This window comes from Falco rusticolus, chromosome 1, assembly GCF_015220075.1.
Source record: "Falco rusticolus isolate bFalRus1 chromosome 1, bFalRus1.pri, whole genome shotgun sequence".
Lineage (NCBI taxonomy): Eukaryota > Metazoa > Chordata > Aves > Falconiformes > Falconidae > Falco > Falco rusticolus.
The window spans coordinates 4,388,512-4,415,509 of record NC_051187.1 but is presented as its reverse complement, the minus strand read 5'-3'; the positions used below and the strand labels follow the sequence as shown (position 1 = coordinate 4,415,509).

Sequence of the window (26,998 nt, the reverse complement as noted above, 5' to 3'; positions counted from 1 at the left end):
CTTACTGTAGCTACAGTGTGTGTCATCACTTATCAATTACATGCAGAAAAAAAGGTAATTTTACAAACAGAAGTAGTCTAATATAACCCTGGGAAGCAGTATCTCTCAGATGTGTTGCAGAGATACTTTTGTCCCATAAAAATTTAGGCTATAATCTCCCTTCAGTAGCTTTGCTGGAAATACTGCTGTATTTGTGGGGAAATAGACCTGTGGGGTTGTGAATTTTTAAACTCCTCTGACACAATGAATGCTGTTTACAGGATTTAAGATTTTGTGGGTTTTTTTCTGAGGATGGTCCAAGATGGAATAAAGCAAAGAATGTCACAGGGAAAAGGGGAAAAAAAATAAAGTAATAAAATCAAACAAGTGCTGCTCTTAGGGTACAAAATATCACACAGTAGCAACTAATTCCTAGACTTTGACTATGGAAGAATTTATGTACACAATCACAGAAAAGGTTTCAAATCTTTCAAACAGATTAAAATTAGGGAAGGATGCAGTGAAAAAACTTCAGTATTAACAGATCTCTACCGAATGCAAGAGCTTGAAAGAGTTACACATGACAAGCTTGAAAAGGACACGGGTTTAGCCCTAGGGACTATACCCAGGACTGTAATATTCTACAGCCTGTTCAGAATACAGTTTATAGCTGCATTTTCTTTTTTTTTTTTTTTTTTTTTTTATTGTGTGTGTGTGCGCGCGCGCACATGTGTTCTTGGAAATTTATTTGTAGCATTTAACTTCACACAGCGCACGGACTGAGACTACTGCACTATTCCTTACGTGGAACAAACCGTTAGCTGCTGCACAAAGTCCTAATGTAAAAGGACAGTTCAAGTACATCTCACAATGCACAACACTCCTTCCTAACTGCCTGTTTAAGGACTGAAGCAGCAACCCCATCACCTCTCTACACCAAAGGATTTGCTGCCCAGGCTATGGGATCCAAACGGTAAATCTCTTCTCACCCGCAGATGCATTTTGTACCTGCAGAAGAGTGGAGCACCACACCAAAATGAACCACCTCCCCGAGGACTTCGGGAGGTGTGTGGATGGGTCACGTCACTGACCCGAACAGCAATGCTGGAGCAGCTTCTCATAGAGAAATTCATGTTTTTAGGTCAGATTCAAACTGTGCATTATCTACCTGGGGGTACCCTCAGTTCCCTTTCCTGTGCATGTGACACCACCCCATTCAAAGCATGCCCAGTGCATTTTCAAGGCTCTCAAAGGTGGCACCTTCTTGCAAGGAGGTGTTTCATTTGTCAGGTAACAGGGCTCTCTGAAGTGCCTCCACGAGCACGCACTGACTGGCTAAAACCTCAAGATTTCCTCGCATTAAACAAAGCAAACAATAAATAAGCCTGAGTGAGATTTCAGGGGATCTCCGCACACAATGGACCATTTATACGACACAAACATTGGCAGAAAAACAATTTGCAGCTACAGTATTGTTCCTGAGCAGATTGCACAATATTTTATGAATTGCCATTTGTCAGTTTGTTTTTACATGGTACAACATTGCAAAAAAAAAAAAAAGATGGGGTAAGAAACTGCAGTAACTTTGGGTTAGCCTGCCTGCACTTGCCTAATCTCCAGTACAGTAGAACCTCCTACTGTATTAATTTTATAAAATAGGCAATTAAATGGTTTTACAACCTTTTTGAGAGCTGCATTTTCCTGAGACTGCATGCCAGACAGCATTATCAAACTACACCAGCTCACTTCACTTTTATTTCAAACAGTAACACAACAGCAACGATGGGATCGACTGCAACACTGAACCATTTGTCTCTCTTTACAATGACAGTATCCAAGTCCAGTTAAAACCCAGTGCTGTTCCCCCCCCTTTCTGGATGAGAAGATGCCTTTCTCACACGAGTTCGTGGTTACTGCATCTCAAGAGGCGGTTTGTTCCAGGCTCTTGAGGGACAGAAATGAGCGTAAGCAACCAACATGCATCAATTACAGACATCGCGACTGTGGATGCAAGCACGTGCAGAATAGTTTGATTTGTCATAGCAATTGTCAGCTGATAATTAAAAAAGTCAGTAAAATTAACTAACACAATGGAAAGCATAGATAAGGATCAAACTGCTCTATACTCCTCAGAGTCTTTGTTTGTTTGTTTATAATATTCATTTTATTTAAGGGAAAAAAAACCCACAACCACCAAGCAACCAAAAAACCACATGCAAAACCGGAATGCATTAGACTGCTCTTTATGTAAAGCTGGCATGGTACCTGCCCCGAGCATCCGCAACATCCCAGCCATGTGCAGGGAGCAATACGGTTCATGGATATACCTTCAAGTAATTGGTTGCTTAGCTACAGACATTTACATTTGTGTTGCTGGGGGCCTATTGCTCAGCTAGCATCAAGCTGATTTTTAAATATGAAATCAATGGGTTCACTAATTATTTCTGAGGTTGTTCTTTCACTGGACAGATCTAAAAAAAGACACAAATAAAATCCTGAAGGGATGGGGAAGAAAAGCAAGAATTCAACTTATATAGACATTTCATTCTCTGTGCCCCATTTTTTGGATGGAAAAGATGAAATGGAATTTTCAAAAATCACACCCACTAATTATACCGACACAAATTCAGAAACATTTCAAGCAGTGATATTTGTTTTCGAGCAGGTTGATTTTAAAACCTCTGCATTCCTACCAGTGTATGAGATCATTCAGCCATTAGTTCTTTCACATTTATTTTCTTGTCATGACTGCACTATAAAATACTGTTGCTGTAAGTATTACTTCACCATACCTCAAAATAAGTGGTCAGAGCTACGACACCAGTATACAAAGCATCTCTTAACTCTCAAAGACCGCAACATTTTATTCATATCTAAAAAATGGCCAGAATTAGAGAATATTTTCTTGATTTGTTGGCAGTGGTTGTACACTACATCAGAGACCACCTACTGTTCAGGGACTGCAGGTTTCTTAAGTATAAAGAAAAAAGAGCACAAACAGACTCAACACTCCACAGCTGACGGGATGGATATTTGACAGGTGTCACCAGGTTAATACAAATGGACAGACTGATGAAATTCAAACATTATAAAAATAAGAGGGAAAGCACAAATAGAAGTTAGCTAAGTTACAATATGTGTGTTTTCTAATTAGTTCCTCTACAAAGCATTTTACTTAGACATAGCTGGTAAACAGAAGTGGGACTGGAGACTAAAGCAGGGGTGTGACTTTTCCCACGATGCCAAAAAACTATTTAAAAAGTCTTTGCATAACAATTACAGCTTATTACCTTCCACAGCTGTTTACAGTTTACAGTTGTTTACAACTGTAGCTGTGCCACGCTGTAGTAGCATGTTACATGTGTCTACCGCCGTACCTGCAGGTGTGTATCTCTGGTATTCCAGTCCTACTGGCTAAGACTAAGTCAAGCATAAGACAAAACTAAATTTTAGTCACACAACATCTTAAAATCCTAATAAAATACATATTTAAAAAAATGATTGTACTACAAAAACCTTATATTACGACAATTATCAATGGTGGAATCACCCACTAAAGTGGCACAGAAAGGCCAAGTTCTACACTCACATGTGTCCAACCCCCTCAACTCCTTCCAATCGATTGCAGAGCCAAAGCTGCACGCGCACAAGGAAAATCCCACTTTTTCACTATGAAAGCTCTCGCTTCGTTCCACCATGGTAATACCTTACCCTTCTTTGCCAATCTCTCCAACTTTAAGAGCTTCACCAAGCGGCTCTTTACCAAGTTTGGTCAAGTTCATTTTGGTCTCTAGGGTCATTAGAAAAGATCCATTGTAGGACATTTCCAAATCAATCCAAAGTCCTAAAATTAAGAACAACAACAAAGATGTCACTTTAAGAACAGTCACAATCACTTTATTTTAATGTCAAACCAAAACTCATTTTAAAAAAGTCTATACATCACACTTTTTTCCAAAGAGAAAAACTCTTTTTTGTCAACTGATTTATGTCATTAATTCACAAATAATCAACAGCTTATCAAAGCCAGTTTTCTGTTCACATTAAGCTTGTGGAACAAAGTTGAATGTGCAGATATAAATCAAAGCCATGCTGAAAAACACATCGGTAAGTACAGGTAACAATCAAAAAAAAAAAAACAAAAAGAAAAATATTTACACAGACCTAAACTACTTAAGAGACCTGAATCAAGATAAAGAAAATGGAACACAATCAGGGATTCACTTCAAAACTATTTACAGTACTGCTCCAAGCCAAACGGTAAGAGGACACTCCTCTATGTTACTTACGCCGTCCAAACGAAGCAAAACTTGAAATCCCAAAGCAATATTGCCTGTCTCGCATCAAAGCCTGCGGTCTCTTTTGCTTTCGACAACGGTGTATGGAAGAAGTATGAAAAGGTTCGCTCAGTAACTCAGCTATAGGCATTCTCCTTAAGACTCACAGGTCAGGGTCGTTACTTAGAACAATTCTAGATGCGTAGTATTAAATTAAATCCTATTCTCTGGACAGACTATTTGCTTATCGCAATCACCAAAAGATTTGTCTTGGGAATAACTGCAAGATTAGGTCCTGCCTCTTAAATGACACCCTGCGGTCCCACCGATTAAAGAAACCTGTAGGGTATTTGTGATCCAGAGATCAGAAATCAGATGCTGCTAAACAGATTACGCGTCTTCCTATTCCAGACACTGCAGCTGCACACATGATGCCCTACCAGTAACTGGCACATCAACCACTAATGCATTCTACTTTTATTTACTCAGTCAGAAGCAATTAATCGTAACTACTCTTTGGGTTTGATTGATCTAGAAAAGACACGCTTTTTTAGTTAAGGAATGACTGTTTTCTTTTCTGCAAAAATGTATCAGAACGGCACTGTCCCCATCCCACCCATTTATATTAACAGAAATACAGCTCCCAAAGACCAGGTCACTGGTACACCACGAGATTACATGGTGGAAACAGCACCGAAGGCCAGCTGCTACTTTACTAACCCAAATTACTCTTTTCTAGCATACAGCTTTTCCACTGCTGTTCTAAATAAAACACAAGAACTCAAACACAAGCTTATATAGTTTTTTCCTCTTTAGAGTAACCAAGCAGCAGTAAGATCATCGGAAACAAGAACACAGCTAAACAGACATTTGCAATAACCAGTGAGTCAGCATGCTTGAAACATCAATGTTGTTTTAACAGAAGATCAAATTAAGCAAAGGATGCCAGTACTGAGAGGGAAAATCCCTTCTGGCCACAAAACGTTCATACACATTTTCCAGCGAGTAAAAAAAAAAAAACAAAAAAAAAGGCTGGGGGGGTGGGGGGGGGTTGAAGAATTGGGCAGATGGTACACTCGATTCAGAGCTATCTGGTTCCCTGGCCTCAACAGAAGTACAGTAAATAGTACAGCATATGCTGTCACCCAAATAGGACTGTATTAACAGAAACAAGATATTTTTTTCCTAACATTGTCTGCTAACAAATTTAGTTACTTAGAGGAGCCACATAATCAAAAAATATTTTCTTGTAATCGAGCACTGGTAAAAAAGCATGGACAAAACATAGCCTGTCACAATTAGTAACTGCATTTTAAAGCCTCACAAAAAGCTACCTCAAATGACTGACTGTCTCAAACACTTAAAAAAATAGATTTCTTATAAGTGTTTGCTCTGGATAATGACCTGAAATTTTAGGATTCCCCACTCCCCGCCCCATGTGTTGTTTATTCATAGGTCAACTTACTAACAAATACATTTATCCTTATGAAAACATGCATTTCCAATTATCATTCCCTTATTTATGGTCTTTTAGGTATAACAGCAAAACAAGTTATTTCAGTAATAATTCACTGCAAGCTCTTAAAAACTCAGATACTAAGAGTTCACATGTCATTCGACAATATGAGGCACGGATTACAAATTCTACCCCAAATGTTTGCTTATCAGTTTAACCGAACAAGAAACTGAAGGAGTTAATTGTTCTCCCTGCAGTTGTCAGTCATTAATTGAAGCCAAGTGTGCAGCAGTCTTCTAAATACCATCTCATGACTTAGAATGACAGTCTTTGGTTACAACTAAAGTTATGAGAACAGAGAACATTATTTAAAAAGTGTAAATCTAGGCAAAGGGAAACACTCCGACAGGAACCTCAAAGTGCAAGTTCGTCTAAAATCAAACCATGAAACCACCTGGCAAGCATCATACGTGTAATAATTTTTAGAGTTTTCACTTTGTTTTCAATAATTCAAAATAAAATTTCTGCCAGTGGTGAAGCCACTTTGCTACTGGAAACACCGGAGGATGTCGTAAGCACTGTGGAGAACCTGCTGTCCCACCCAGGAAGCACATGACAAGCAGCAGCAATACTTTTTAGTTCCCTGAATACTGATGGCACATGAGCTTATTCCATCTACTCAATTTTGATTTCTCTTAAAAGACAGTTTTTGTTCCTCATGACAACAAAACAATTTGCTCTTTTCAAATATGCTTTTTTTATCAAGCTCAGTGGAAAACATACTTTCAAGAAGCTGGCAGCAAAGTACCCAGTGTTTTACCGATAAGGCTTTTCCCCAAAGAGCAGCAAGTCTCAAGTGAGATAAGGGCAAACAATAGCGTTTGGATACCACAGGCAGCATTAGTTAACACGTTATGTATGTCCAAGAGAATTGTAATGATTCCCCAGAGTTCATTTTATTCACTCTTTTACGAGAGAAAGGCTACAGCTTACTAACCTTCTCATGCTTTTAGTCAGTGATTTGAGTGGAACAACATTTTTAATATTAGTAATAAAGTTTATTTATGTCCTCCTAAATTTCATGCACCTGGTATTCTTGCAAAGGTCTGATGATAACTGTTACAGAAGAGTCCTGTAATAAGTGGCAGACAAGTGAGTCTTACATCAAACCTACATTAAATAAACCTTACACAGACCAGGTTCAAACTACATAACAGGAGCAGAGATGAAGCCCCAATTGCTTCTAAGCAGAAACTGGCTTGTGCCAGAAACTGTGCACAGCTGAACTCTACCACAAATTCTCCATCCTGGGTTGCTTGACCTTTAAGAACAGCAAGCAGAACTAAGATGTTGAAGAGATGAACCACCCCAGTGAAGAGAAACCCCCCCTCAAACCCCCAGGGTCAGTACTGCAAGAAAGGACGTGGTGCTACGTACCTGCTGTGTGTCCAATACCCTCACACTCTGAGAAGGTACTACATAAAGAAACGTGATAGCCTTTCCTCACTTAGAAACACTGCGTACAGGAGAGCTAGTGAAGATTGATCCTGTGCAGATTTTCAGCTAGTTATCTGTTCAAACTCTGCTCTGTCCATGTTCACTGTTACTGTTCTAAACGCGCTACTGAGACTTGCTGAAGTTCGGCTCATTGCTGGCCTTAACACTGAACAAGTATTGCAAATTCATTAAATTCCTGCCACCTCGCTACCAGTTTATTGGTTTCAGCACCGTCTAGAAATGACTTTGATATCTTCACCTAAGAGTTGAAAGAGCAATAATATATTGCTATATATATATATACAACTATAAAAATAAGTTGTTTGCCATGCAATCCATAGCTGCACCACAACAGGTCCTCCAAGGATTTATTTCCCTTTAGATCAATTACAAACTTTTCCACCTTGAGTTAAATAACCTCTTTCACTTCTCCAGCCCAGTGTAACAATATGGTAAGTAAAGGAGTCAATAGAGTGAGAGGAGACAAGTCAAGAAACCCTTAATAACTCAGAAACAATTTAAAATTCAGGACTGCTCTGATTACATGTCTTAGAAGAAAGATGGCATCTACCTCTCCTCAGCATGCAGAACAAATACTTCTGAAGCTAAAAAAAACACTAACCCAAGCTTGTCTTTCTGCGAAGCTACTTAGGTGACAAGAGTATCCTCAAATATACCCCTGTGACCACACACAAGCCAGAAAAAAAAAGAAAAAAACCAGTTCCAATTCGTAAAGCAGCAGTGTGAAAGTCGTTCAGCTTAGCAAAATCCATATTTAATATTAAGGAAATAAAACAGTGTTGTACTTTGAAGCTTCTTTTCAAAGCAACACTGTATTCTTGTCTTCTAAGTTATTACAATTGTATTTTCTGAATCGCTGTTTTCAGAACAAGGCCACTTCTCTTGAAGAGGGCCAAATGCCAAATCTGTTTTCTGCTATGGTAACAGAATCAGATCTTGAGATGTCCTGAGATATGCATCGCTCTCTGTCGTCCATGACTGTATCAGATACAGATCTCCATTGCATGCAAATTTTAATTTAGTTCAGTAATTATCTCCAATAGAAAGACATGATTGTATTTCCATTATCTACAGATTTATGTTTATACCAAGCCTGATGCTACTACTATTGGAGATAGAGACCACTAAGCATCTCCTCAAAATAAGCTCTTATTAAGCGTACCTTCCTCCGATTAAAACACCCACAAGATAAACAGATCAGAATTCTGTTCTCCACAGGCGTGAAGGCATGAACCCGGCAAAAGCAGAAGACGAAGTATGTGTTTTACCTCTGTGATCAACAGAAGGTTTGAAGGCTTGAAGGATCTTCGGCACTGCGATCCCCATGTCGAGCTCAGTTAGCGTTAGCTCATTCATGAAGTACGGCAGCTAGAAGAACAGAATGTAAAAATCAAATCCACGCTATGGAACTAAACAGCATTGTTTCCTGAGACAAGAAAGGTCATTAAACTTAAGGAATGGATCAAGCTGAAAAGCCACCAGTGAAAGACCACAAATATGATTACATAAATTTCTTCCAATTCTAGGATTTTGCAGTTATCAGTTTCAAAATAATATTTTAGGGAGAAATTCAGCATCTGAACTTGGAATGTTTTTAAAACTATGCTGAAGTTCAGATGCTGACCTTAAACTTCCAACATGCTTTTTAGTCAACACATGTAAGAAGCTCAAGAATGAAGTGTAAATCTTATTTTACTGTGAATAAAAATCAAACACTTGTTTGGATTTTAAAATCAGTCACGTATTTTATAGTTGCAGTTACATCAATGTCTCAGCTATTTTTATCCTTGGCAAATTTTTTTATAACACATTAGCTTTTAAAACTGTATCATAATTTTAGTGTAAGAGAGGCACAGAATCACAATTATTTTGGTATCCATTTACTGTAATTATTCCTAATTGATAGAAATTCTTTCTCCTGTGAACAGACAGTGCTTTAACCTACCAAAAACACATCTATCCCCCATTCCCAGTCTTTTGCTTAAGCTGTTTCCAATGAGATGTTTGGGTACCCTGCTGTCATAATTGTGGAAACAGCCAGGGTGGAATTAGGTTACCACTTATTTCCCAAAACACAAGCAACACTATTTCACAGCTGGTACTGCCAGCTAAGTTTCAGAGCTTTTGTCAGCAAGACTACATCTTCCTTTGCTTTTAGGAACAGGGAAACTCCTCCCCGAACATCAGGGGCTGAACAGGCCTGTGATTAACTGCTGCTGCTCGGAAGAGTTACCGAATGCAAAGGGAAGACCCAAAAGTCATTCAAAAGCACCACTCCTCCCTTCACGCTTTGAGCTTATGCAGCTGATGCACAATTACATCCTACCACCCCACAGACACCCAATGACCTCTCCTGCAAGTAACGTATGTCTTAGCAGGAACACATCAGAACTGTGGTTCCCTGATCTCCTCCATCTGAAAGGCAATCTACTATTTCCCAAAGCAGATTTCATAATTTATAAACAGTTCTACTTATCCCTAAAGTAAATAAAATAATACTTCTGCTTCTTACATAAAAAATTCACAAACAGTGGTAGCTGGAGTTCATTTGAAACTGAAGCAGCAAACACTGCTTCAAAAACATGTTGAGATCCTACTGTGAAACAGAGAGCAGAGCTGAACTGGAACTCTGTATCGTATCTATCTACTTATCTTTTACATAGAAGTGTGAAATCAGTGCTTCTTCCACTATTTTAAAACTCAAAGACTATGTGCTTGTTTTCCTCCGTAAGGAATGTGTAGTGCAAGTCTCCAGAGCAGTTACCTTTATTTTGCTAAGTTTCATTTGGATCTTCTTTGACACTAGATCAGACCAATACTTTTCTCCTAAAAAATCCCAAAATATTCTTCCAAGCAAAGCATTCACCCAGGCCTCCTGTTCTTCTTCAGCTTCCGCATGGGCATCCGGTAACTGAAAACACAGAGCAGGTTATTCAGCTCTACAAATCCAGGTCAGAAAAGGCCTCATTTATACTGGGAAGTTCGTGTTACAGCCCGGGTTAGCCAGTAACGCCAATGTCCAGCACAGAGTGCAGCTTTACAGCCACATCAGCTGGCCTGACATGAGCTTGCTTGTCATCATCCTGACATGCGACAGAGTGAACAGGACTACACAGATATAGATTGACCTCTGGCAATGAAATGAGAAAGCTGTGTGTAATTTAACCTCTGGCAGAAAAAGCAGATCAGCCCAGAGTGGGCAGAATTTAAATGTGTCTGTAGCAGACACGCTCTTCCCAACAGGATCCAGAACAGCTACTCTACTCTTCCTTTGCTTTATCAAAAAAACAGCAAAGCAAGATCCAATCTTACATCCTTAAATCCAGTTCAGAAACATCACAAACAGATGATAAACAAAGTACAGGGAAACACCGTCTTCCTTCCAATGTGTGTATATAGGACGCAGGATATATGTTGTTCCCTCTGCTGCGCTGAAGGTTTTGCTTACGGTCCAAGAGATTAAGTCTCAGTTTACTTGAGCACAATTCCAAAATACTTGGAGGTATTACCTGTTCGGATGTTGCAACACTGACTACAGACACAGAAGCAAAGGCAGCTGACATAATTTTGAGTGCATACATGCCACCATGTATTTCATTAAAATCAGGAGGTTTCCATGAAGGAAAGACGTATTTAACATCTCTCAACTGCCTGCAATGACAGGAGAATTCACCACCTTTCGTTCTTACAAGCAGAAACCCTGAAGCCACTGGCAAAGCAGTGCTTTCTAGAAGCAGTCAGGTAGACGCTATGTTTCTGAACACGGTTTCTTGGCAGCGCCTGCTCCCAGTGGCTGCAGCCTCACGCAGGCAGCACTGCTGCGTTAGGAGCTGCTGCTGTGACGCAGGTTCCCTGCCAGCCCCGCTGAGCTATTTATAGAATGATTTCAGACACGTGCCACGTTCAGCAGCAAACTCACTGCTGCTTCAGGGGTTGCTGGGGGCTGAAATAGACTTTTTCCTGGAGGAACACAAGATGTGTTTATTCCTAGGGTATACCAAGGATGACCTCTCCTTTCGGGGCATCGTATGAAAGCCTGGCAACAAAGATGCATGACATGAATTACATCTTTTAAATGAATTTGATTGTACTTAACACTAAGGATCCATGTATTAAGAGTGCCATACTTTAATACTATCAGGGCTATAGACATTGTTTACTATTATGCTGTTTACATACTACACAATACTTACAAATGAGCCATTTAGTATTGCTTTAGAAAACGTCTAAAACCAGAAACCAGACAACCCATCCATCCATTTCTTGTGCCTTTTTGAGCAGGGCTGTCTACAGGCTACAGCAAATCCAACTGCAGTCCATCCAAGAGCCGCTTCCACTTCTGCTCCCCAACGAACCCAAGCAGCAGATACACTGGAGTAAACACTGTCCCACTGTCACCAAAGCCGCAGCCAGGGGACCATCAGATACATCCTGAAGGCAAATTCCTAACTCTATTCATGGCAACAGGGCCAGGAATCACTCTTGAGAAGAACCGAAGAGGTTAAGGGCTTCCTGAAGCATGCAACAGAAACACAGTTCTCAGGTCCAGCACAAAGAGCACAGCTTCACGTGATCCAGAGTGCATGAGCCAAGCCAGACGTGGGGCTGAAAACAGATTTTATAGCGTAGTATCTGCACTGAAAAACTGCTACAGACAGCATCCAACTCATACTTGTGTTACATGACAATTCTGTCCCAATCAGGTGCTCAGATGCACTGAGGAACTGCAGAGGGTCTTCAGCTCCACACAAGCAGCAGAAAATGAAGATCAATTTTACTACCAAGTACTAAAAATTCCACTTAAATGTTTTTAACAAGCCAAGACCTCAAAAATAGACTTTTAGTTCAATCTACTTCAGAATATACACAGAAAAACTTAGCTTTTTACTACTACTGGCAAATGACATTTGTGGAATTTTGTTTGATCTTTTGTTTGTTTTGTTTTAATCTTAAGCATAAGATACAAGCTCTTTTGGGACCAATGTTTTTTAGAACACACCTGTGCATTCCTAATGAAAAAAATTTACAGCCGTATTTCCTTCAGCTGTACAATCTTTTTGGTACAAGACACGCAAAGTCTAGAAAAAACACAGGTGTTCTTGGGAGATAAGAAATCAAACTAAAATAAATGGAAAACTTGTATATTACATTAAGAAGAAACTGTGGTCAACAGGGAACTGGCAAGCATGAAAACTCACACTGACTTTATAAAAAGTTTAGGTCCAACCTGTAGTTAAAGAAATTAATTTTTTTTTCTACATAACTGATCCTTAAAGTAGCAGTTAACAAGATAAAATACATCACCACCTCCGACACATCTTTCAGGGGAGAAGTATTACCTTTTTCACAGCTGTAGGGCTGCTATCTGCACTGAGTACCGGACTACCTGAAGGGCTTTTCTTCTCGTGTGGAACACATTTTGCCATATAAATATTGTAGTCCAGAAGCATTTTCTGCCGCACATTGCCAACCAGATCCTTGTGCTTTGGCTGGGATGCAATTTCTTCTGCACTTCCCTTGCTGCTGCTTCGGCTGTGTGTGAGAACTCCAGATTGACTATCGGTCCTACCGTGTGTTGGCAAAATCCCTAAATTAAAAGGAATAATAATCATTTAACAGAAAAGGAACCCGAGTGTCAAATAGCAGAGAGTATGATCAAACACTTAAAGGAACAAAATCAGCTTGCAGATATAATTTATTCTGAAAAAAGACCATTCAGAGTAGCGCTTTCTCATTTTCAAGGGTAAAAGTAAATTCCACTATTGTGTGCTTAGGTGGTCCTAAACCCAAATCAGTCAATATTTGGTATGATTCAGCACTCAGCAGGATGTGGGACTGGAAAACTCAGCTGATCAACAGCATATTTAAATATGGACACTCACATATGTATAACATATGGCAGAACCCCCAATAGCCCTGCTGGGGAACGCCTAAAATAAAAGTCAGATGATTAAAATGTACCTATAACTAAACTTTTTAAAATATATTTAATTATAACCTGTTACAATTAAAAGGACTGTCAAAAACATCTAACTATTAGAATTTTAATTAGCCATTAATTTTGCATTTGCATTTCAAGAAGTTATGTGCCAGAAATAATGATGTTAACCAATTTTTAAAGAGCTTCCCAGAGAATAGATAAAGACAGAAAAGCATGAGTCATTCAGATTCTAAATTATATCACAGCATGGTTTTAAATTAATATTTCAAACATTTTATATACTACTTGAATACTGTAGACTACACTACTTGAATACTGCAGACTAACATGTTTGTTAGTTCAGATATATGTATTAGCACAGGACTTTTTATTTAAACAGTAACATGGTTTTTTCTTGTGACATTAACCCATGAGAAAGCTCTTTATTGTTTACAGGAGACTGGAGTGGAAGGAAGGAAGGATGGAGAAGAAAGAACAGGTAACGAGGACTAAGTCTAATACCACGAATGTGACATCAGTTCCAACTTGGGGGGGGGTGGGGGTGCGGGGAAGACTGTAACAATTCATCCTTACAAAAACTACAGAAGTTGTTACAGACACTGAAAAAAATAGTGTATTCACATAAAACAGTCTAAAAATAGTAAGAATAGTTGAGGGCATACAGCCAAGTATATAGCCGAGAGAGGAAAAGGCAGGGTGGGAAAGTGGGAACGAAAGGCCAAGATAAGGAGCCGAGAAGTATCTTTAGGATTATTTGTCTGTAAAGGCCACGATGGCTGCACAGTTGCTATAACTACCACTGTGAAAACATAACTTTGGTTTGTTTCTTTTAATAGACACTTTTACTAGAACATAATTTTTGAATACCTGGCTTGCTTCCACATAAACTGGATGACTTCTTTGCTTCAGACTTCAGCTTGGATGCGAGAAGGAACCTTCTGAACCATTCCTCCTTCTCCCTACCCGTCCTTCCAAAGAGATAAAGCACTTGATCCTTTTGGCTAGCGTACTTTGCTCCATCCGGAGGTTTCTTGGATTCTTCATTGTTCAAGTCCACTTTTTCAGCAGGTAACTTTTCCTCCACATTCTCTTTATCAGTCTGGGCCTTAGCCATAAAGTCATCCTGCCTAGCGAGTTCGATGCAAATAGGGTACTTCTTATTCCAAATCCGTTTTCGTGCCAGACTCTTAGGAACCAGGGAAATCTGATGAACAAACAAAAGGATTAAATTAATTTATTTTTCAGTTGTATCTTCTATGTTTCTATACTCATATAAAGAACATAGGAATGCAGGAGATACTGGATCTGCTGGATTTAACTGACTCTTAACTTACAGCTGGTTGATGTCCAATCCACTGCTATCGCTAAGTCTTTGCTGAGCCATCGCCTTGGAATTGAAACAAAGACCATTTAAGTAGCTTAGACTTCTACAATCATGCGGATTAGAAACTCAGTTTTCATTTAGAAGATCTTATTCTCAATAGATACGCAGAAAAACCAGAAAAACCAAGGACCTTACTTCTGTGACCATGGGGTAGATAATGAGAATCTAAACTGAGTTTTAAACTCAACTTTCCAGGCCCATCTCAGGAAACAGAGTGTTTGAAGTTGGCAACAGTCACACCAAGTACGAATCAAGCCGTAAGAGTGACTGGCAGACAATTATATTCCGAATTCAGTAGCTTCAGAGAGAACCCAGACAATGCAAGTGATGAGAAGAGTGGTAAGCATTAAAAATTCTTATCTAAGGGCTGAACTTGCCCATGTTCTCCAAGGACTGTGGGTAAATACCTTGAAGAATAGCCGTCATCTGTTCATTACAGTCAGGGTACTCCAGACTTTTGTAACTTCGACAGTTTTGTAACCAATGTGGCTGGGCTGGTGGGGAAGTACTAGAAATTTTTCCAAGATACCATGGGGAACCAATGTCAGTCAAGTGCTCTGGTAGCATGTGATAGCTTCGCTTGTCTTGGTTATGGGAAAACAAATCTGGAATAGGCAGTAATCTAAGCTTTTGCTTAATCTTTTCCATCGCCTTCCTTTACTGGAAAGCGGAGCTGACAGCCAGCTGCTTTCCCATAGCGGCTCGGGGAAGCAAAGGGAGGTTTTCCTCACGGCTGCCTTGGTCCCTCTCTCCCTCTAACTTCCACCTTCAGCTGAAGCACAGCTCCCGTCTACGTCTGTACTGCCAAGACCCTTTATTGATGCAGCACGTTTAAAAAATCCATTCGTTTAATAATGAGGTATTGATGTATTACTTAATGCAATGCCAATGGAATCAACTTCACATGGCGACTCTTCACAGATTTGGGGGAGGCAAATAACACATAGAAAAAACATCCCAGCATTACTCTTGATGCACTCTTCCAACTGCAAAAATCCTTATCTCCTTCCCTAAGCGGTGGGTACCAACAGCAAGTTGTGTCTGTCCCAGCCAGCTCTTGCTCTCCTCTGTTCCGTTTCTATAAAATGCATGTTCCCTCTTTGAGTGAAACGCCGAAGTTGCCTGAACTGCCTTGGGACAGAGACAACCACCAAAGATCATGTATTTTGGTGTAAGCTTCAGAAGAGTCACACAGTAATCTAATGTGTGGGGAACAATCCTCCGAACTCCCACGTGTTCACTCCTGCTCTGAACCAACAGAGGGAAATCATGCTTTCCCCTTACTGTGTAAATATGTAATTTTTCTAAAGCCCGCTCCATTTTCCTCCCCAGCACAATCTTCTGCAAGTTAGTCACAACAGTTTTGTTTACATAATGACAGAACTTGAAACTAGAAGACTGAAAAAGACTTCAAAATTTTAAAAAAGCTTCCAAGTTTTTTTTTGTTAAAATCAGATATAAGTAAGGCACACTCACCTTGCTCTCTGTAAGTTCATAAATTTTCTGGCTGACATACGTGACTTCAGGCTTTGGCTCATTGTACACAGCCCTTCTGGAAATATTTTTATTAGGTTTTGACAGTCGTAAGGTGCTTCCTTCAAGTCGCACATAGACAGAGTGAGTCAAAGTAGCATGGTACGTTTCTGGATCATAATTATAAATTTCATTCATCCATCCCTAGAGAAGAAAACACTTGTTAACAGGCTTTTCAGCTGTGGGAAAGCCATGTACAGCGTGTACATAAAAATTTTAAATAATTTTCCAAGCTTTTGCTGAATTTTACCTACTGCACAAATACAATGAAGCAGTAAACGCCATAAATGAGGTAGCACCAAACTGACAGAGCGTGATATGAGGACTATATTCCAAGCGCACAATGTTTTTTTTGTTTTTCTGACTAAATCATTTTGTGTAGGTAACACGGCGCTCTCTCACCTCATCCCCAGGAAACACTGTGTGCTTTGCGGACACAGGCTTGCTGGGAAAAGCCACCAGGCAGCTGGTAAGGGCACGCTGGCAGAGCAGCCCGTCTGCTTACAGCAAGCACCGACATTTTAATCACCAACAGCCAAGGCAGAGCAAACAGTCTGTCTGCTTACAGACAGCACTGACATTTTAATCACCAACAATTAAGGACTGAGTGGAAGACCACAATGGAGTTTGTTTTAATGCATCATAACCATTTAAGATTATTTAACATGTTGTGTAACTGCCCAGTCACCACACAGGAGTCATACGTGTGGATTAAATTTCATTCATTTCTGTACAGTGAAAGAAACAGAACAAACAAACCAGCCCTGCTGTAACACGCCTGTACGTGATACTACTACTCTAACAACTGATTACAGAAAATGCAAGATGATAAAATGGGGCAAAAGACACGCCAGATGACTCATTCATGGAGGGCAAGTCATCTTCCTCTTAACCTGCCATACAACATACTTTGATAATTACTTCTACCTGCACATTAAAACCTTAATTCAGCATACTCAGTATTCATTAATGTCAACAGAAAGCGAAGGAGATAAGACTTTAAACAGCTGTACCCTAGAGCATAAAGTAAAATAATGGCATCTTTACAAATACCGGGGGGGGGGGGGGGGGGGGGGGGGGAAGAGCATAGCAGGGGGGAGAGCATCCACTGCTGGGAAGTGGGGAGAGCTGAATAAGCACCCCTAGTATTCTTCAAAACAAAAAAAAAATTAACTACTTTATGCAAAACATCCCAGAAATTACTGCAACATTTTAACTTATTAAAGAATTTTCCACTCAGAAAGAGAAATGTAAATTTTAATGCTCATTTACTCCACTGCCATACAGTTTCTCAGAATAAACAGCATAAACTTTCTTAGGTGCCATAGTAACAGTGATATCTATGCTTTGCTTGCCCCAACATCTAAGCTCTGTTTTCACTATAAACCCTGAAAAACCTAGATAAATTAGCATTTCTTTTACATCCAGGAAAGATTACAACAATCATCTTTGCTCGGCTCCAAAGCACACTACCTCTTTTATTAACAGAAATACCTCCACCGACACATGCTCTTTGAAGGAGCTTTGTGTTTGGGTTCTTTTGCTTACACAGGGTTATATACAACTACCATATAGGAAATACAATGCATGAGGAAGAGTCTTCTATAAACAGTCAAGGCTCTGCACAGCAGGGTTCATGTATGTTTGAGCACATCCCATTTCCTTCCTAGAAATTATCAAGCCAAGACATCTTTGAGCAGACAGCAATTAATTTTCAGCCAGGAACTCCAGCTGGACTTACTGAAGCACAAGGACATCACGTGAGTTGCCTAAAAGCACCGTGAACCATTCACTCTGCAGAACTGGAATATCCATATGGCCCTCAGATCTCTGGAGAGACTCCCACCTGCTCCCTGGGTCAGATCTCCAAACTATTTCTAGCTCAGACTCCGAAGTCTGGAGCCTGCAGCCGGGCAAGCGTACAGATGAAAATGTGCTGCCTCCAAAGTTTAGTGCCACCTTCTGCAAGGTGGTTCGGCCGAGGATCACACGAGCTGCCACAAAGGGAAAGGGACACTCGGCAAGTAGATCTTTGTATGAAGCTTAGCCACACAAGCTCTTCTTGTAACCGTAATAAGCTATGGTGTTATTTTCGGTAGGAGGGTTGAAACCTCCGGGTATACAAGATACCCAAGAAGGAAGGTCAGAGCACACTTGGAAGTTTCTTTAATGTCCTGCTTGAGACTGAACTGGCTGGAGTTTCTGGCACCAGCACTTGAGCTGAGCAGAGGACACGCAGTGATAACAAGAAGCGATTTATACATCACTCCCTTGACAGCCATGTACCATAGTAAGAAGTAAAAAAATCCATGAACATAGCTTTAAAGATGAAGAGTGGAGATGACTGGAACACCTTGGGACACACGTCAGACACACAAACGTTGCTGTACCTTCCCAGCAGCTATAAGACCGTTACCCAACACCCTTAGAGTCACATTTAATTTTATCCCTCCAGCACACACTGAGCTAGCCATCTGCGATAAAAAGGAGCCAGCCACATATTAAGTGACTTAACCAAGTCCAGTGAATCTCTGGTAGCACAGGGGTCTGAATTCATCCATGACAACATCACCCGCTAGAGCAGCACCTTTCCTACCCTGTCTCTTCTCTAACAGTGCCGGTATCAGCCTTTCTGCCAGATTTCCTTGCCCTACATAATGAAACAACAGAGACAAGGTCCTTTTGAAGATTCCCACCTTCTTCCCAGCAGCAGCAAGACACACTGGATTTAAAGGACAAAAATAAACAGAAGAGAATCTCTGTGCTTCCTCAGTTTGTATATTCCCATTCTGCTTAAGCATTCAGGAGCCCTGGAAAGTCCCACCTGCTTTTCTGATCCCTACCATGCGCCCAGGCTTTCCACTTCAAACAAATGGATTAGCTGCGTAATCTGCCGAACACACAGCTCTCAAACCCTGCCCGGCGCCTGCCCGCACAAACCCTGCTTCTCATACCACAGCCATCGGGTTATAGCAGCTGAAGAATCATTTGTCCAAAACTTTTAACAACAATTTCTGGCTGTCTACAGTATTGAACATTCAAAATCTAGAACCAACTGAACAGAAGTACATTTATCATCTAGAACAGCAGCCTACGTAGAGATTTGTTTACAAGGAAGAGATTGCTGCTTCATGTATTTGAGGCACAGCCCAAAACCCCAAAACATAAAGAAGTTTAAATTCAAACATTTGGGTTTTATTGTCAGACAGTACCTAGCCAACAGGATGACAGAGATACCACATTACTGCAAACCTCCTTGTCCCTAAACTTTTAGTTTCCCAATTTCTAAGGATGCACTGCTGCTTTTTTGCACTCAACTTCCAGGTTCTTTTTCTAACACAGGGAAACACTGCATGGCTGAGAGTCAAATGTTAGTACTTCACCAAATGATGCTTCTTCTAGTCTATTAATGAATCTGAAGATGTGTGCCAGCTGCAGGAATTTTTTTCCCCCTCATATATCTAACAATGTTAAAGGGGAAAATTATACCATTACCTTTTCACTTCAGCAATTTTCAGTTTTGTAAATTGTTTCATTTAGCTTAAAAAAAAAAAACAACATTGAGAAGGTTATCCAAGAAGCTCCAAAACTCATTCCTGTATTTTAAGAACAATTTTAGCAGAAATACCTCCACCCCTCTCTTTGCAAAAAGAAATTGGAACAAAAGATTCCCAGCCTACAGAAACCATTTTGCAATGCATCTAAACAGAGAAGTTATGTTACCATAATGTGCTAGCAACCAATATATTTTCCCAAACTCCTGAAACAACAATGCGTTTCTTTGTGCAGGAGAGGAGTGACTGTATGATGGGTCTTTTTTGTACTAGTGAAGTTGTTAAAATAAGAAATTTAGTAATTCAGGGAGGACAATGACCATAGTCATATGCTGCTCCGCAGCTGTTTCCCATTTACACTGATCCTGTGATCTCCGTTTATAAAGGTCACCAGTGGCTCCGGGTTCATGGCTGAGATCAGGAGAAATCGCTTCACCATCAGGCTGGTAACTAACCTGGAAAAGTGCCTGGTGGGAACCTTGGGTGGCACAGCTTCTGTAGCAAAGTCACAGCTACTATTCACAAACCCGTACGTCCGTGCTCAGCAGCAGCGCCCGAGCTGGCTTCAGAGGAGCTCAGCACCTCGGCCACCGCGGTGCCACCAACGGCACTGCCCGCCACGAGCGTGGGGCTGGGCAACACAGGCGTGTGCATAGAACAGCTTCAAAAGGCCAGCCCTGGCTCACCTGTCCTCTTTCATGACTCTGGGCTACAAATTTTTCATTCAAACGGCAGCTCAGCAGAACAACACATGTTGGTAAGAACGGCAGAGCACCAATTTTTAATATTACTCAGTTAAAGATCTCAGAATGTGAACCAGAGAGGGAGGTTGGGGGCAACTGCAAAAGACCCTTGCAAAAGACCCTTACAAAAGACCCAGAAAGCTGGGGGCAGAGATCAAGCCTGCAAGTGAAAATAAAAATGTTATATATATATATATATATATATAAATATAAAATATCACTGCTATGATATTTTCAAATACATAAATAAAAGAATCAGCAAGTCAAATTTACGACACAAGCCAAAATCTGGATTAAAACTGCCCCCAGAGCTTCTTAGTGATATTGAGAGATCAGTAATACCCATTTTATCATTAAATGATATAATCAAATGCTCCAGCACCAAAATTCTTGAAAGACTGTTGATCCCTCAGACCCCACTAGTTGTATCATTATCACTACTTTATAATACTTTATATACTTCAATAGTATTTTCCTTGATAAATGAGGAAAAATGTAATGCAGTTTCCCAAGCTTTTATTGACGGGGAATCTTAAAGATAAAAAAGGTCTAAAGTAGGCAGAAGTGACCATCACCTTAACAGGAAGACACCTGTGTCTACCAGAGGCCACCACCAAACATGAAATCCCTTGTGTGATACTCAGGAACAGCATGCTGTGAAAAGCCACCTCTTTCTGTACAGCTGGGGCTCAGAGAGCTTTGCTTCTGCAGCAGGCACTGTCAATCCCTCAAATCAAACAGCCCTCCCATCGAAGTTCTTTCTCATAGAAAGGGTAAATTTATCATTTCTATCTTAGCTGTTACTTGGAACTTTTTGTATCAGCCAGCACAACCCAAGGGAATGCACACCTGAGAAGGCCAATATGTTAGAAGAGACTAATGCATTACAGAAGAAAAAAACAACAGTGGGCAGAGGAAGGGAAAAAAAAAAAAAAAAAAAGAGGAAGCCAGAGAACTGAAAACTAAGGGAATAAGAAGATAAGAAAACATACACTGAAGATGCTGCGGTTTTGTGTGCGTTTTCTGGTTAGGGGGATGTTCTCCTTCCAATACCAAAGACATCTGAGTAAAGTAAGCACAGAAATCTACAGAAGCACACACTAACCAGCACAAGTGTTTTATTCTTTCACATTGCAAAGGAACAATTTTGGGGGAGACTTCACATTCAGGTATTTCAGCTGATTGCCATGGGTAATTTTCCACACGTTCTTGAAACCAGGGAAATGCAAACTTCTCAAATAATATTTACATGGGGGAGAATGCACACATACTTGTACAAAAATAGCTTGACAGCAGTCTGGCAGAATCCCAACTGCTCGAGCCCCATAAAGGAATCTTACTCATAGCATTTATCATAATGACATGAAAACAGGCCAGGCCAGAATACAAGACCAACAAGTTCTGAAGATAACATCTTATGCAAAAGCATCAAGTTTGCTTTTCCTACATTCATGTGAGTTTTGTTACAGACTAAGTCTTTATCTCATTTCTCAGAGGATCTAAACTGTCCAGTGCTCATTTTGACAGATGCAAATAGAAAATAGTTGTATGAGGTGGGAATAATAACTTGCAATCTGCTCAATCTCGTTACATTATGTTCCGCTACAATACAGGCACTGAGCTGTTTTTTAAACTCCTGGAGCATTACAAAGCCCTTTTATAAGGCTTTACATATTAAGGACAATTTGTACGTTAATGAGCGCAAGAAATACTTATCAGGTCGTACAAAACATTAATCTCCATTCATACAGTCTTCTCCACACAATTCACTTCTTGCCTACAACCATTCTCATAACATGTATCTCCTGGATAAAAGCATTAAAAACAGTTTAAACGTTCCTGAATAAGAGCTAACATCTCAAAGAGCCGGCTTAACACCAGCCAATAATGAGTACCAGGATGTTTACCAGCTTTCACGTATCAAGGCAAATTTATATGCATGGTCTCACCACCCAGCTAACAAGGACAGAACTGGAAGTTTGTCAGGATCTGTACATGTTAAGCAGCAGATAAATCAGTTGGGCAGACAGGCGTGTTCAGTTTGCATCTGCAACAGCAAATAAAGACCACCACTCACACCATTCAAAATAAAGGGAACACCAAGGTAGCGTCAGGGCTGGGTGTGCAATTGCTGCCTGTATTCAGCAAAAGTTGGGGTTTATGCCCTGTTTCTCTAACTTTTCAGTTACCTAAAGATACATGAGATTAGCTATCAATACACTACACATTCTACAGCTTATAACCAATACCATCTCAATTTAAATTCATGCAACCAGTGTGTGGCTGCATGCACACACAACTGGAGATGCACCTTCAGAAAGCTCAGGATGGATTTAATATTTACACAACTAGAAGAAAGCATTCACAAATCCTCTGATAAGCAAGTGATACCAAGTAAAGGCCATACCACTGTCATTCCGAAATACTTCTGCTGCACATCAGAAACTAGCAGATGCTTTATTGTTCAGAATTCTGTAACTGGGAAAATATTACTTTAATTCACCACAGATAGAGATTAGGAGAGGCAGGACAGGGACAAGATGGACAATGCCACTCAAGCAACTGAGTGGCTGCATGGATCACAACTGGACAGACAGCAACATGCCAGGCGTACGAAGTGACAGCAACCTGCAGCATCTGTACAAGAAGTGGAGATGGGGAAGGGCAAAGAGGAGGGAGGATAAATTTTCCAAAAGCTTGATTTAAACCCCAGCTCTCAGGCACACACTGTACCAAACTGTAATCCATATTATGAGTACAATATTCAAGACAGCAGCACGCAGAACCACAGACAACATAACCCATTAGTACGTCCCTTTCATCACTCATTACTCCTCCCATTCTCATTAGCTAACATTTGAGGAGAATCCATATCCTATCTACACTTTACTTGAACACACCACTTTAGAATCTGCTTTGACTGAGCAGACAAGACAAATTACTGCCTAGACAGTAAAATATCCCATCACCCAAGATGGGGCTTCAAGCACAAATATTATTTTACACACTAGACTTTGACGCTACTTGCTCTCAGTAGTTCAGCTGGATCATTTCAAACCCATCAGCAAAACCATCTGCCCTTTTATTTTTGAAGCAATTCTGGTTTTTTACTAATCCTTAAGGACACCAAAGTCTTACATATTTCTTGGATACGAAACCGTTTGTGCCCCTGCCAAAGCTACCTGACCCTAAAACATTACTCTTATTTACAAAAGGGGATAATTCAGCTCATTTACACTTTCAGAATAAGTCTAGTCTACTACTTCTGCCCAAAATAACACACACAGACACACACACAAAACGCCATGACCTCACCTTCAGTATTTCAGGTTCTTTGATGTCCAGAGCTCCTGTATTCCATCGCTTTTTCATACTTCTATGCAACGTGAGATATTCACGAGTACGTGGAGTAAGAAGCCAAATCACACAAACAGCTATCATAAATCCAAGAGCCATTCCAAATAATAGTCCACTTAAGTAGCCAGGGAGAGGGATAATAAAGTAAGCATAGACTAACAGCGTGAAGAAGTATAAAGTTTTCACTGGTATTTTAGGCTGTTGCACATCCGGATTATTTTCATCTTCACTACTGAGCATAGTACCATTGTCCTCAGTCATCTCGGGATCGAGCAAAGTTTCAGCAGGTTTTTCAGTTTTGCTTTCATCCTCTAGCAAGGAGAAGTCTTCAGAATACAGTTCACAAAACTCCTCATCCTCTCTGCTTGCTAGTGCAGACAACGAACACTTTTCAAGTACGAGTGAAGTTTTCGAACTCACGTCCTTTGTGCTTGCAGACTGAGAGGTTTTGGTCTCCGTCTCTTTTGCATGTTCCTCAGCCACTTTCGACTGATCATTCTTATTCAGGTGAGAGTCACTTCCATAGAAGTCCCCTTCAGAATCACATTCTTCTTCCTTAATGCTGTAGTTGTTATTGCTTTCCAAATGGCCATTCAAACTGGAAAGGTTCGAGAGTTCTGAAGCACTTGAAGATAAGGCTTTGGGCCTGTGGCTACCACCTTCGTCACCCATTATTTTACTGAGCAGCTGAAAAGGCTCATAGATTACTTCAGAAAGGCGTCTTTTAGTATCTTCGATTTTAGCCTCCATTTCAGGTACTTTAAAAAAGGAACGAGTGTCGGAGGGAGATGTTAATGGAGAGGAGGGGGCAGTTTTGGAGTCACCACCTGTGGCTCGAGGCTGAGTGAACTGTTTGAACAGATGCAAGTTCAGTTTCGAGTCGGGTGGCCTGTAAGACACAGCTTCAGATTCTTGTTTAGAAGTGTCTGTAGACAGAGATTTCACTAAGGTTTTCATTAACTGTCTATGTCGCATTGGTGGGGTGGGTTCTTTTGGTTCCACATCTGTTGAAAGGGACTTGACTAAACCCTTAAAAGGCTTTGAACTAGAAACCGTGGATGATCCACTAGAGCAGACAACTGATCTGGAAGGGGATGAGGATGGGGAAGACGACAGGCTGGATTTCTGTTCCACAGGTGGTGATGCACCTGACATGCTAACTGTATGACATGAGTATGACGATGGAGACAAGGCTAGTGGCACTGCAGTGAATACTTGGGATGTGGAAGGGGAATCCAACAGCTTTACAGTCTCTGCAGCTGGCAGAACTGCAGGAGATGAGGACAGCAGTGATGCAGAGTTGGCCACGTTAAGCGAGGTAGCTGGACCAGAAAAATCATGGCCGGTATGCTCAAAGCAGAGGTCTTCCTTGGCTTCAAGTGCTGTTACAATGCTTTGGTCATCTAGTTCCTCATCGAGAAATTCCTTAAACTCCTCTTCCTCCTCTTCTTCCTCCTTCCCAAATGCAGAGAAATGAATAGTGATGGTTTCTCGGGAGACAGATCGTTGGACCTGCACTTTTGGTGCCGACTGCTTTGAGGACATTTCACCAGTTTTCTCTGCATGGCTACTGTTCTGACTTGTCATTGCAGGTCCCAGAGATGTGTCAGAGTCTGCAAAGAAAACGCAGTACTATGTTAAACACATTTTTTCCCCCTTCTAACACCCTTATTTTCAAGCATTAAGCCAAACACAAGAGATAGGTCACATGCAACAGGTCGGTCAGTTGAAAATTAAAAACCTCTGGACACTCTTGATCTCACTGGATTTAAAGCTGTCTAGTCAAATTATAGACTTGCACTAAAGAAATTGACGGTAGATTTATTTCATCACCGAAAACGTACCTGTATTTTAGTTAATATCCCTTTCACATCTGCTTAACTACCTCATTCTTACTGTCACCAAATGCAAAAATAGATTCAAAGAAAGACAAGGAGAAAAACATGCTCAGGACAACTGGCAATCATGGACAGGCGTGGAGAGCGTTAGACCCTCTCAGATGATCTTGAAGGAACAATCTGACACAATTTTAGGTAGGAAAAAACCAACCCACACAAGAAAACAATAAGCAGAAGACACTTATGCTCCAAATTACAGATCTAGGTTACTGTTTGCTAGTTAACATATTTCCACATAGCACAGAATGGTGATATTAAGAAGTGCTGTGCTGTTAAAATTGCCTTCAAGTGTTCTAAAATGCTAGCTCATCTCTCATGCACCTTCCTACTTTCTCCACTAGATGCATTTTTGGGTTCAAGACCCTTCTCACCCCAGGATACTGCAATTCTTCACTAACTCTCAGTTCCTTCTACATAAAATAATCAATGCTTTCTATTTCTTTTAAACAAAAGAAAGTTGAAACTCAAAGGAAGCTCAGAAATATGTAAAAGTCTTCATGTGTGGGACAGTACCTCCTCTTGTATACCTGTTTGGTCTATAGGAAGTAGAGATTTAAATTGTATTTTATCATGCCTGTTACCATGGTTTATGGTTGGACTCTATCACACATTTAAACACTCTTTTCCAAACTAAATGATTCTATGAAGCCTTTGTCTTTCCAGGTTTTGCAAGCTATGGACAAACAATCAGGATACGCAATGGTCCAGTAACTGCAGGCAAAACACAGTACGGACAGAACTTCGTTATCCTCCCGAATTCTACAACTAGACACCCTTCACAGACGTACTGTAGCAGAATCCCAGTACAGCAAGATGAAGTAGCTTCAAACACTTCAGTAACGGACTGCATCCACTAACTGTTGTCAAAAAGATGTCAGACTTTCAGATAGAGCATGTTTGAGATCTACCTCAGATAACATATATACCCGAAGAATGTATTACTGCTAGCAGTTTTGTTGTAAGAAAGTACTTTAGCAGAAGCAGCCGTTCTTCTCACTGATACAGCAATAGTATTTTTGAAACCACTGATCCCTGCTCACATGGGTGCACGCAGACTGCTATACATGTAATAGATACACCAACATACCTGCCTTTGACATCAGTTATATCTACATGTTATCTCAAGCATTTTATTGACCAAGAAAGTGGACTTTGCATATATTTACACGGAGAGGAAATATCACACATTTAAAGCAAGGCACTGGTGACCACACACAAAGATCGATCTGGAATTACAAGATTAGCCCAGCCTCCCCGGCTCTGAGGCAGCACTTTATCTTCATTATCAAGACAGCAAGTTTACCACTTCAGTAACTGAATTATTTTTCAGAAGCTGTTAAAATGCTGTAATCAAACTG

The 26,998-nt window shown here is 40.4% G+C and overlaps 1 protein-coding gene across 4 annotated transcripts in view; it reads right to left on the bottom strand.

The window, feature by feature from the left end:
• TEX2 (testis expressed 2) overlaps window positions 1-26,998 on the bottom strand; it is a 53,538-nt gene that overhangs the window by 4,840 nt on the left and 21,700 nt on the right. For all 4 annotated transcript variants that reach the window (XM_037405757.1, XM_037405775.1, XM_037405748.1 and 1 more), the window contains 7 exons: window positions 23,701-25,355; window positions 16,032-16,232; window positions 14,039-14,375; window positions 12,570-12,817; window positions 9,995-10,141; window positions 8,499-8,598; window positions 3,691-3,823 (listed from right to left, as the gene is read on the bottom strand). In XM_037405757.1, the coding sequence (XP_037261654.1) occupies window positions 3,691-3,823; window positions 8,499-8,598; window positions 9,995-10,141; window positions 12,570-12,817; window positions 14,039-14,375; window positions 16,032-16,232; window positions 23,701-25,329 (2,795 nt within the window). In that variant the 5' untranslated portion in view covers window positions 25,330-25,355. The remainder of the gene's footprint in view (window positions 1-3,690; window positions 3,824-8,498; window positions 8,599-9,994; window positions 10,142-12,569; window positions 12,818-14,038; window positions 14,376-16,031; window positions 16,233-23,700; window positions 25,356-26,998) is intronic.